At 54.3% G+C, this 11,431-nt stretch overlaps 3 protein-coding genes across 3 annotated transcripts; 2 read left to right on the forward strand and 1 right to left on the reverse strand.

Annotated features, from left to right (window-relative positions):
- Positions 1-3,714: 3,714 nt before the first annotated feature.
- MONBRDRAFT_30373 (uncharacterized protein) lies at positions 3,715-5,046 on the forward strand (the record flags this gene model as incomplete). Its single annotated transcript, XM_001750818.1, has 3 exons — positions 3,715-3,804; positions 4,084-4,297; positions 4,400-5,046. 3 exons carry the CDS (start codon positions 3,715-3,717, stop codon positions 5,044-5,046), a joined length of 951 nt encoding a protein of 316 aa, XP_001750870.1.
- Positions 5,047-5,674: 628 nt separating this feature from the next.
- On the reverse strand, positions 5,675-7,812 carry MONBRDRAFT_30374 (uncharacterized protein; the record flags this gene model as incomplete). Its single annotated transcript, XM_001750830.1, has 9 exons — positions 5,675-5,778; positions 5,924-6,077; positions 6,178-6,339; positions 6,433-6,551; positions 6,759-6,792; positions 6,876-6,950; positions 7,073-7,176; positions 7,518-7,656; positions 7,735-7,812. The coding sequence occupies 9 exons, from the start codon at positions 7,810-7,812 to the stop codon at positions 5,675-5,677; spliced, it is 969 nt and encodes a 322-aa protein (XP_001750882.1).
- Positions 7,813-9,231: 1,419 nt separating this feature from the next.
- Positions 9,232-9,776, forward strand: MONBRDRAFT_12937 (uncharacterized protein; the record flags this gene model as incomplete). Its single annotated transcript, XM_001750819.1, has 2 exons — positions 9,232-9,402; positions 9,468-9,776. The coding sequence occupies 2 exons, from the start codon at positions 9,232-9,234 to the stop codon at positions 9,774-9,776; spliced, it is 480 nt and encodes a 159-aa protein (XP_001750871.1).
- Positions 9,777-11,431: the final 1,655 nt, after the last annotated feature.

Below are 11,431 nucleotides of genomic sequence, written 5' to 3' on the forward strand. Positions count from 1 at the left end.
GGGCGGTGCGCAGCTGAGTCATCAGACTCGCAATCACGGTCGAGGTGGCCAGGTGCCGTGCCTTGCTGAGCCACTGCTGCAAGTCACCCTGTGCACACCATGACTGCACCAAGTAGGCGCTGGGGTGGCCACTGTGTACGTCCACGAGCGCGCCAAGGACCGGAATGATGTGAGGGTGCTCAAGCTGGCGCATGGCGCGCAGTTCGCGGAGAAACGTCCGACACTGATCTTGTTTGTGTTGCTCAGCAAGTGCATACTCTTTTACAGCCAAATCTTGTTCAGGAAGATTCGGCAGCGTTGCGCGGGCTTTGTATACCTTGTGATTCTGGTTGTATTGGAGAGACAGCTGACCCAGACTGGAGAGCGTCAAACCCCGGTCTACTTCGGTCATGGCCTCCAAGATCAGACTGGCTGGAAGGTCGGGGCCAAGCACTGTGCGGAGGCGCGCTCCCAGCGTGCTCTGTTCAGGGTGCAAAAAGACCAGCAGTGCTGGGAAGTGTTGGTGTAGTAGCTCTGCCAGTGCCGCCACCTGGTCTACCTGTGTTTGATCCGATAGTTGTTGCTGTAAAGTGACCAGGCGCTCCTTCATGTTTTGCAATCGATCCTCGAGGCCAGCTCGCATCTCATCTGGAGCCAACGGCAAGAATGCCGTAGTTGTCTGGATGTTCTTCTGCAGCTCGGCCACCTCCTCATGAATGTACACAACTTGATCTGCGCTGCTCTGCGTGATGCCGCTTGCATACTCTTCGCACGAAGTCAGCACGTTCAGCGTCGTGGTTTGCCAGTCGATCATGTCTTGCAGCTGCTGCAACAGGGCTTGCGCCTCGTGAAGCGCAAACACCAGATACCAGTCTTGATGCTCATAGTCGTGCTCGACTCTCCATGTTATCAGCTGCTCCAGGCCGTTTTGCTCGGGCAAGCTCAGCGTTTCGTGAGCTTGGCACAGCTCCTCCCAGGCCTCGGGCAATGCCTCGGTTGGAGGTGGTGCACTCACATCCAACCGTTGCGCACACTGCTCCAGTCTCTCCACTCGATGGTCCGTGTCGGTGGTTCCCGCTCTTGCCACAGCACGCAGGGCAGTAATCAGCTTCAGCACTAGCTGCTCGAGGTTGTTGTTGGCGTTGGTGAACAGTTCTATGCGCTTGGCTCCCACGTCGCGTAGCATGGCAACTTTGTCCAGGGCTGCACCGAGGTTGGCGGGTGGCGTTTCGGGTGCCATTGTCAGCGTGGTGGGTGGAGCGGGGCACGCTGCCAGCACGGTTTGAAGCTTAAGAAGCACCGGCTGCAGCTCAAAACCAGCTGTGACACCATGCAGCTCTTGCAGCACTGATTCTAGGTTGTCAGTGTTTGGGTCCAATTGACCCAAGCGGTTGCTCAACGCTTCGGGCGCTGCCAGTGCCTGGTCGAGTGCGCCGAGGGCCTGGGTGGTGGTCGCCTGGAAGGCAGGCCAGTCCATGGCAGGAAACTCTGGTGGCGCTTCATCGATGGTCCTCTGGATGTCCGCAACTGCCGTTGCAAGATTGGGGGTTTGTTTGGCGGCACCGCTGATAAAGGCATCGAGGTGGGGGAGGGGATGGGTGGTGGTGCGCTCCGGCAGGAGGGGCCTGAGCCAGGTATCCACCGCCACCACAACAGAGGCCGTGGTCTGATGGAGGGTTGTGTGGTGCCATTGGTCGTGATTAGGTTGGACGAGGCCGTGGGGATTGGGGTAGTGAATGCATTGGGGAAAACAAGATGGGGGAGCAGGCTCACCTCGAGGGTGGGGGTGGTGGGCAGAGGCGGCAGCCAGGCGGAAGGCGGTGCCGGCGTAGGCGGAGCGAGTGGTGCGGGTGGTTGTGATAGGCGAGTCTTGTGAGCAGCAAACACGGGTTCCAGCTTGTCGCCATGTCCTTCTTGACGTCCGAGATCAAGGGGCGTTCTGCCACCCTGAGAACATGTGATTTGAGCGTGTGAGGTGGGCAGCGACGCGAGGGCTGAGTTGGGCGACGTGCATTTGCTTTGATATAACAAAGGCGAGGTGACAATGCTTTGAAGTGTGCCGGAGCCGCCAGACGCGCGAGTGGTGTGCAAATGGTGCGGGCAGGTAGCAGGGGTCCGAACGGAGGCGCGCTTGGAGAGAGAGAAAAAAAAAAAAAAAAGGAAACGGCGCGTGTGCCGGGGGCAAAAGTGAAGGCACGGCCACCGAAAGCCGCTTGAGCGTGCGAGGGAGGCAGAAGCGTGATGGCAACGCGTTGGGGATGGATCAGAAAAAGGGGAGAGCGAGGACGGCAGGCGAAAGAGACCAGCGGGAGCAGGGCGGGGCGCGGAGAGCACCGGCAAAGCGCGGACGCAAAACGGGGAAAGAAGAGGGATAGCGGGAAAGAAGAAAAGGAGCCAGGGGGGGAGGAACGGACGCGCACGGGCGGGCAGGGTGTCGCAGAGAGGAGGGACGGGGGCAAAGGCGACGGGGCAGCGGGAGCAGGAGCAGCAGTCATAGGGGGGTAAAGGGGGGAAGGAGGGAGGTACTCTACTGACGTTGGCCTTGGCTTCAGCATCAGCACCGTGCTTCAACAGCATCTCCACCACCTTGACATGACCGTAAGCGCAGGCCTCGTGCAGTGGTGTATAGCCACCCTGTGGGATGATGCATCAGCATGACGTACAGGTACAGCATCATCATCATCATGGGGTACAGGTGCACCATCATAGGGGGGTTAAAGGGGGGGAAGAGGGAGGTACTGTACTGACCCTGTCCTTGGCTTTAGTATCAGCACCGTGCTTCAACAGCATCTCCACCACCTTGACATGTCCGTTGTGGCAGGCCATGTGCAGTGGTGTATAGCCACCCTGTGGGATGATGCATCAGCATGACGTACAGCATCATCATCATCATCATCATCATCATGGGGTACAGGTGCATCATCATAGGGGGGGTAAAGGGGGGGAAGAGGGAGGTACTGTACTGACGTCGTTCTTGGCTTTAGCATCAGCCCCGTACTGCAACAGCATCTCCACCACCTTGTCATGACCGTATTGGCAGGCCTTGTGCAGTGGTGTATCGCCATTCTGTGGGATGATGCAAACATCATGACGTACAGGTACAGCATCAGCATCAGCATCATGGGGTACGGGTGCACCATCATAGAGGGGTAAAGGGGGGAAGGGGGAGGTACTGTACTGACGCTGAACTTGGCTTTAGCATCAGCACCGTGCTTCAACAGCATCTCCACCACCTTGACATCACCGTTACCGCAGGCCTCGTGCAGTGGTGTCCAGCCATTCTGTGGGATGATGCATCAGCATGACGTACAGGTACAGCATCATCATCATCATCATCATGGGGTACGGGTGCACCATCATAGGGGGTAAAGGGGAGAAGAGGGAGGTACTGTACTGACGTTGGTCTTGGCTTTAGCATCAGCACCGTGCTTCAACAGCATCTCCACCACCTTGACAAGACCGTTACGGCAGGCTCTGTGCAGTGGTGTATAGCCATACTGTGGGATGATGCAAACATGCAGTATATGTCCCATGTTATACCATAACGTCACCCCATCCAGTGACATATTCAAAGTGTAACCAATATCACACAACATCATACCAAACAGCATACGTACCAATTTGTATTGGGCAGCACGTCGTATACGTTGTTGGTCCCAACTGGTCACCAGCTGCAACACCCCTTGTGGATCTATTGAATTACACGCATCCCACAGCTGCTTTCCATCATCACTCATGGTAACGGTATCTCTCTCTATTCACCATCCGCTTCAAACCGCTTTGCTTGCTTCTCTATCCACCACCAATCTCATGAGCCCCCTCCAAGTACAACTCGTCTGACAACCTAGAATTCGGACTGGGATTCGACAGGCGCGCCGTTTCCAAAACGGCAGCCGGTCACCGGGCCCTTTGCTCTTCTCTGCCTGGTGCACCAAACGACGCACCTTTGGCCAATAGTTCTCGGTGACAGTGGCGAGGACCGGTGGACTTGGTTGCCCAGCGCACGTCGTCGACTGCGAGGTGAGATCAGTGAGGTCAACTGAAAGCAAAAAACAAAAAAATGGCAGCAGTGCTTTCAATCAAAACGTTCTGGCGTCGCTGCAGGGCCCCGACCAGGAAAGTCCGGTACCAAGCACAAACGATCAGTCACCACGCACACACACACACACACAAAGCAAGACACGTCAAGCAGCCCGCCGATGCCGATGCCCACCGCTGCCAAAAAAGGGCAGCACCAACATCAAAAGCACAAGCAAAAGCAAAAGCAATGGCAAACAATTGAAAGGAAGAAAAATGCAAGCAACACACACACACACACGTTTACACCTTTTTCTTCTTCTTTTTTAATTTTTTTATTTTCAAAGAAGAAAAGCAAGCAAATTCCATCCGCACGTCCTGGACCGGGCTCACGGGTGGTAAGGACGGTTTGCGCCGGTCAATCGGATCGCCACGCCCAACGTACCTGCCAAATCTATTGGCTCGGCCGATCGAGCCCCCGTGTATTTCTTTCTTCTGCGCACCAACCACACCCATCGAGAGTGTAATTCGTCTCAGTCTCTCTCTTTTTATGTATCTCTCAAACTCTCTCTTTCTCTCAAACTCTCTCTCTCTCAAACCCTCTCTCTCAAACTCTCTCTCTCAAACTCTCTCTCTCAAACTCTCTCTCTCAATCTCTCTCTCTCAAACTCTCTCTCTCTAACTCTCTCTCTCAAACTCTCTCTCTCAAACTCTCTCTCTCAAACTCTCTCTCTCAAACTCTCGCTCTCTAACTCTCTCTCTCTAACTCTCTCTCTCAAACTCTCTCTCTCAAACTCTCGCTCTCTAACTCTCTCTCTCAAACTCTCTCTCTCAAACTCTCTCTCTCAAACTCTCTCTCTCAAACTCTCTCTCTCAAACTCTCTCCGTCTCTCAAACTCTCTCTCTCTTTCTCACGCCTTGTGTACGAACAACGTGTACTGCCCCTCTGCCAGCCATGACAGCTCGCCTCTTTCACCACAAAAATGGGGCTCGTACCTACAACATGTACTGCCCCTTTGCCAGCCATGCCATTCCAAGCCCGTTGGCTAAATGCCCCCCTCTGGTCATACCAATCTTATTCTCCGCCCAAACGTGAGCGACCATTCCTGACGTGAGCGACCATTCCTGACGGCGAGCTTTAGGTTCATCGCCATGGCGGTCATGGTGCTGCTCGTTCCCTTTGAACGCGCTGGAGCATTGCAACGGCAACCTTCACAAACCGATATATCTCCTGCAATAACTTACATCATCATTCCTACCAGAACTACATTAACTTCTCGTATATCGAAATAAACGGCTTAAAGAAGAGTAAAAAACCGAGGTGCATTTCCCCTGCAGCAACTTGCATCTCTACGCAAAATAAGAGGGTGTGTTCAACATTGCGAGGTTCGGGGCAGCAAGGGCAGCGGGTGACGGGACTGAGGAAGGGCAGCGGGAGAGGAGCAAGTGTAGCAGAGACTCTTTTTGAACGAGGTCGGAGGGAGAGAAGATGGTGCTTGAGGGATCAAAGAGTCTGTCTACACGCGTGGGTGGTTGCCACCACAAGCTCATGCATAGTGGAGGGCCTGCCTGGCTCACTGACTGCAGTTTGGAAACACCCACCCCGACAGAAGACCCATCATAAATTTAAGAATGGACACACGCGTATACAAGAGGGAGTTGGCCCTCCCCGGAGATTTCAATTGTAGGCGCGATCGCGGCCGTGGGGCTCGCTGAGCAACGCCTCGTAATTGTCCGGCCCTTGGGCCACAATGCCCAGAGGATTGATCTTGCGATGGGAACCTACAGCAACATGCAAAGCGCCAGAACACACACGCGCGCGCGCACACACAACCAATGTCGTCGTCAGCTCAGCTCGGACACGCTCATAAACCTTGGACACTTTGGCCTCAGCCCATCTCTCACGCGCTGTCGGCACGGATCGTACCAAAGTAGTGCTTCTTGGTCTCCAGCGGGTTAAACGTCGCGCTGACACCCTCCATCTGGTAAATCTCCCGCGTGTAGCCCCACAAGTTGGGGTAGTCCACCACGCGGCGCTTGTTGCACTTGAAATGGGTATGGTATACGATATCAAAGCGCAGCTACTCATCCAATAACCCACACCAAATGAGCACATCGACATCACGTCGATTGGTGTGTGCGGTTGCTTTCGAGCCAAGGAAGAAAAAAAATAAAACGTACCAAGGTGGTGACCAAGCGAATGTCCGAAAGGGTCAGTCGGTCGCCACAGAGATAGCGCTGCTTGCCCAACAACGCCTCGACCTTGTCCAAAGCGTCAAACAGCTTGGTGCAGGCCGTATCGTAGGCTTCCTGGCTGCCCGCAAAGCCACAGCGATATACGCCCTGAAAATGGGCCCAGCACGAGACACACGAGTTCAAATCAGCTGCACACCCCCAAAAACTCGGCCTTGATACAAGACAGTGTCTGCCACATACATCGTTGATGTTGGGATACACGAGCTCGTCAATCTCGGTCATGGCCGATTCCAAATCGGCCGGCTCCAGGTCCAGCTCGGGACGCTTGGCCAAATCGTTGAACTGTGAGTTGAACATGCCTAAAAGTCAAGGATATGTGCACGAGTCAGGCACCACACCAAGAGGTGAGCGCCACAAAGAGAACAGATCATCGGAAGAAATCCTCAAGTTGTCCTTGAAAAGGACAGAGGAAAGTTGTCTGAATCTGATTGTTTTGTTTTTTTTTTCTTTAAAGAAAAAAAGGCCAAGGGGTGGCGCGCGGGAGGCTTGGGGGCAGGCTGACGCACGGATGATTTCGCTGCTTTCATTGTTAACAATGGTCTAAAAAAACGATCGCGAGCCCGCGGCATGCTTGATGAGATTGCGTCCGGGACGCATTGCAGGCCCGTGGAGGATGAACCAACCTGAGTCTTCTTATCAAAGAGGACGGGCACGGAAAGCTTCTTGTACGGATAGCCGGGCTGTGCCAAATTGTAAACCTGGCAGATCATCGGTACATGATGGAAAAGGGTCATGAGGGCATACTGGAGCGTGATGCCGCAAGTGGCCTCTGAAAGAAAAAGCCAAGAAAGGTCTCGGAGGAGCAATGGCTGGTGCGTACGTCGTGAAGATACTCAAACTCTGGGTGAAGAGGATCGGGGTCCTCCTTGGTAAAGGGCCAGCCGCGGTAGGGTCGGCCATCATCGGGCCACTCCAGAAACCAGCCTAAAGCCGACGCGGGCCATGGAATAGCGCAGTGGTGTGGTGCCAACGGCGTGAGGGCAGGGCGTGGTCCTTGGGAAGGGTGGATGAGCAAAGCTGTGGCTGAGGGAGGAAGGGTGCGAAAAGCTAACCAAGCATGGTGACGGAGATGACGTCTTCGAGGCCCTTGAGCGAGCGCATCAAGAGGGCGCGGTGGGCCCAGGGACAAGCCCATGCCACGTCTAAAAAGGATGGGCCGAAATGAGTCGCAAGGCACTTTCCAAAGCTCGAAGCACTGTCCAAAGCATGTGTGTGTGCATGCACGCGCAAGGCGAGGGGATGGCAAAAACACAGTCGAGACGCACAGAGGTGGTAGCGACCGGCTTCGGCCGGGTACTTTTCCGAGCCAATGGTGTCGTGAAAGGCCGTCGGGGGGCGACGGAAGGCACCAGCTTTGGCCTCTTCCTCAGACACGCCAAATTTGTTTTGGTCCGAGCCTTCGACCTACGCACGAATTTGGAAAGCGCCAGCGTCAGAAGCTGCAAGTGGCCAGGATGGCAGGCACCAATAGGCGAGACCAACGTGGGCAAATTGATCCGAGGCAGTGGTGCCAAAGATGTCGCCTTGACTAGCGCCGGCGTTATCCTTGTTAGCAGCCATTGTGAGCAACCGGGATTGAGGCAAGACTGCAGAGCCGAAGCTGAATCGGGATGCGCAATAGTACAGCAGCAAAACGTTGATGAGGGGCCAGGTTTGCGACTTTTTAAAAAAAAAAAGAAAGAGGTCACAAGTGATAGAGTCGGCACGCAACAACAACAACAACAAAGAAACGAGCCGGATGAGGGAAGACATACCGGTGGGTCGAGGTAGCGCGGGCAAAGGGCTTGCTGGTGACGCCGGTGTGCGCAGTTCGAGAGGCTGTGAGCAGACGCTTGGAGACGGGAACACTCGATCGCCACAACCGCTGAAGATGCGCTCCAAACATTGATAGCTGAACATGGCAGCACGTAGCACGGTCCGTGAGAGTTGGGGCCAGGTAGGAGTACGCAGGACAGGCAACAGTCTTTGCGCCAAGCCACAACCAGGACGTACCGAGGAAGGAGTACACCATCCTGTACTTTGTCTTTGAGAAGACCTTTGCCTGCCACCAATACCCCGCCGAGGAGGTCGTCACCTATTGCCGTTCAATACGACAACCAGACGGTCCGTACGCTCAAGGGCAGCTATGATCCGTCCCTTTCTAGATCGCCGTGTCGGCTCCCGCTCAAACTTCCCCGCTTATCGAAACACACTGGCAGGTCGCCCCCACTTGGACGACTGCGTATGTCGATGACAACTGCAACAACCGCGCCCATATCCTCAACGAGTTGGTAGCCCACCCAACTGCTGTGCCCCGGCTTCTCACACGCAACGTGCAATTTGACCAATGTCTCACTCTGCCTTGATGCATCTTGCTTAGAACTACCATCTCCATCACCTGGGATACCTCCATGTAAATGTGTGTCTATATCAGACGCTGGCCTTCAGCAACACAGGGGCCGGCTGCGTACGACACACCCCATGCCCCTCCTCCCCCCCTTTCTTTTTTTCTTTTTTGCGCTGACTGCGGCTTTCAAAGTGGGCAAGTCTCCCTTGCCATACACAATTCAACACCTAGAGGTGCAATTTTGTTGGCATGTACCTGTACATGTTGCTGCTGTGCTGCCAGTACACTCGACAAAGCAATCCAACACCATCTCTCCGACCCCCCACCCCGATTTATGACACATCTGCTTGTCCTTCTTTTTGCAATTCTGCCTGACATTGTTTTTACACCCAAAATCAGAATAAAATCGCACCCGCACCACCACTAAGACCCAGTTGCAAGATCGTGGACACGCTGTGCAATTCTTCACCACCACCACCACTAACGCCCTCATCGGGGGTTGCTCCAGAAATTGGAAAGACGTCGCACACGGACGTGGTGCAATACACTTGGCGTTTGCCCTTTGTCGTTTTCCGTTTGTCGTTTGTGACCCTCAGCGGGCAGAGCGCGTGCGGAGTCGGGTTGGCACCTGGGATTAAATTAAACCCGGCAGCATGGCAAGGATGGTGAACCAGTGCACAGTCGCTGCCCGGCTTGTCCGACTCATGCTCGGGCTTGCTGTGATAAGGTCGACACTTGCATTAGATGTCTTTGTTGCTACAGATGGCTCAGACGCCAACAGCGGGACTCAGACAACACCTTTTGCCACCGTGGAGCGGGCCCTGGTAAGCCTTCTCCGCCCTGATTTGCTGCGCGACACGGACAGTCACTAGCTGCACCGCATCGTCAGCTATTGCCGCATGGCTGTCACCCGCACAACCGAAACCGGGTCTTTTTTCTGCATGTTGACATACCATTGATGCGCGTAGGCAGCTATCCATCAAAACGCCACTGCTGGCACCAATACCATCAACCTCGAGAGCGGTACCTACTACCTGCCAACCCGGGAGTCAAACAAACAATCAATATCAACTTGAACCGTTGGTTTGACCAGCAGCAGATGGTGATTCAATCAGCCACACCCCATGACCCCGCGGTGAGTTCTGCTCGGAATGATCGCAAAACAGACCCCCTTCTGATCTCCAATGCAAAGTGCTAGCCATCTCCTGCGCTACGCCCCCGCCTGTTCTCACGCGGCTGCTCTAGACCTTGAGCGGAGGCATCCTGGTGACCAACTGGTCCAAAACCAGCCAGGGCTTCTACGAAGCTCACCTCTCGGCTTGGAAGCCTCGGCAGGTCCTGCAACTTTGGGCCAACAATAAACGCCAGCGCCTCGCACGGACCTCAACCCTGACGTACCTTGCAGCTAACGCCAATGGTTTTACCGTGCGTCCCGAGGATCTCACGGCCGTCCCAGACAATCTCTCCCAAGCTCAAGCTGTCATGTTTGAGTCTTAGACAGCCAGCATCCACACTCTCCGTAGCATTGATCGAACATCCGGCAACATCAACTTTTACACACCGTACAACGCACAATGGGCTTCGTCCGCCGCCGGTGCTCGCTTCTATTGTACGATTCTAAGCCACCATGATTGGACTGCCTCCTCCCAAACCTGCTTTTTGTCTCTGTAAACTAGTCTCATGTATCGTTTATTCGTGCCTCTAGTCCAAAACACCATGGAGGCTTTGGATCATCATGGCGAATTCTTTTATAATGCTTCGACATACCGCCTCACTTGGTACCCCTCGCCAGAGTTGGACCTGTCAACTGCCACCGTCGTGGTTCCTCTTCTCACCGAGGTAAGGCTGATCAGGGCGCTCACCTTTTTCGCGAGTGTACCAGCGCGGTCAGCATGGGGCCACGTGTTTCACAAAACCGCTCTGTGCTGGTATAGCTGGTGACGATCAAGGAAGTGCACAACTTTGACTTTGTCAATCTTCAGTTCCAGCACGCTGCTGTCGACCTGTCCCCGAGAAGAGGCGAGTCGCAAAATCGTTATACACTCGCAGAGGCTGTGCACTTTGGTATCTAATGGCCACATCCATGTGACCTGTGAAGATTGAATCGTAGATGAGAGCAGCAGGTGAGGTTGCAGATTCTGCCGAGGCATGGACGACGCCTTGGCCAACGTCAGCAAACCAAGCTGCCACGACGGCCATGGTTTTTGCCTCGCTGAGCATGCCAATGGAGGCATTGGCACAAAGCACCGTGCCTTGCGTTGTACTCCAAGATAGTAGTAACTGGGGCACACGGACACCAATTATCACATTGGTGCTGGTGTCTGTGGCGTGGATATAGGTGGTACTGGTTTGAGGAGGGTGGAACGTCAGTTCACAGTTGCTGATGTATATGTCGGACCCAGCTGCAGTCACCAGGGTGGTGTTGGACACCATAGAGTAAATGACACTACCCACGAGAAGAACGTATCGACTTCTCTCGTCGATCAAAACGACAGACGTGTGAGGCAGGGCAAAGAGAATGGTGGGAGCTTTGACCAAGATCCTTTCGCTGTTCAGAATGGTCAAGTTCTAGGATGTGATCCGTTTGTGGTCAATTCACAAAGCAAACAGAGGAAATAGAAACAGGAAAGGTACAAAGTAAAAATGCCACTTCCGGTCTACGGGACCGTACGTATATCTCGGTGGCAGGAACAATCACAATGTTCTACAGGCTTCCTTGGCGAGCGCCGTCAAGGATCACCAGACATCATCCTGCAGTCGTTGATCACGATAGTCAGGACTGGAATCTTCCAGTGTGTTCCAGCAGCTTCTGGACATACGTCTATGCTTGTAGTCCAATACCAAGCCACTCTG

Source organism: Monosiga brevicollis, genomic scaffold, assembly GCF_000002865.3.
Source record: "Monosiga brevicollis MX1 MONBRscaffold_49 genomic scaffold, whole genome shotgun sequence".
In the NCBI taxonomy this organism is placed as follows: domain Eukaryota; class Choanoflagellata; order Craspedida; family Salpingoecidae; genus Monosiga; species Monosiga brevicollis.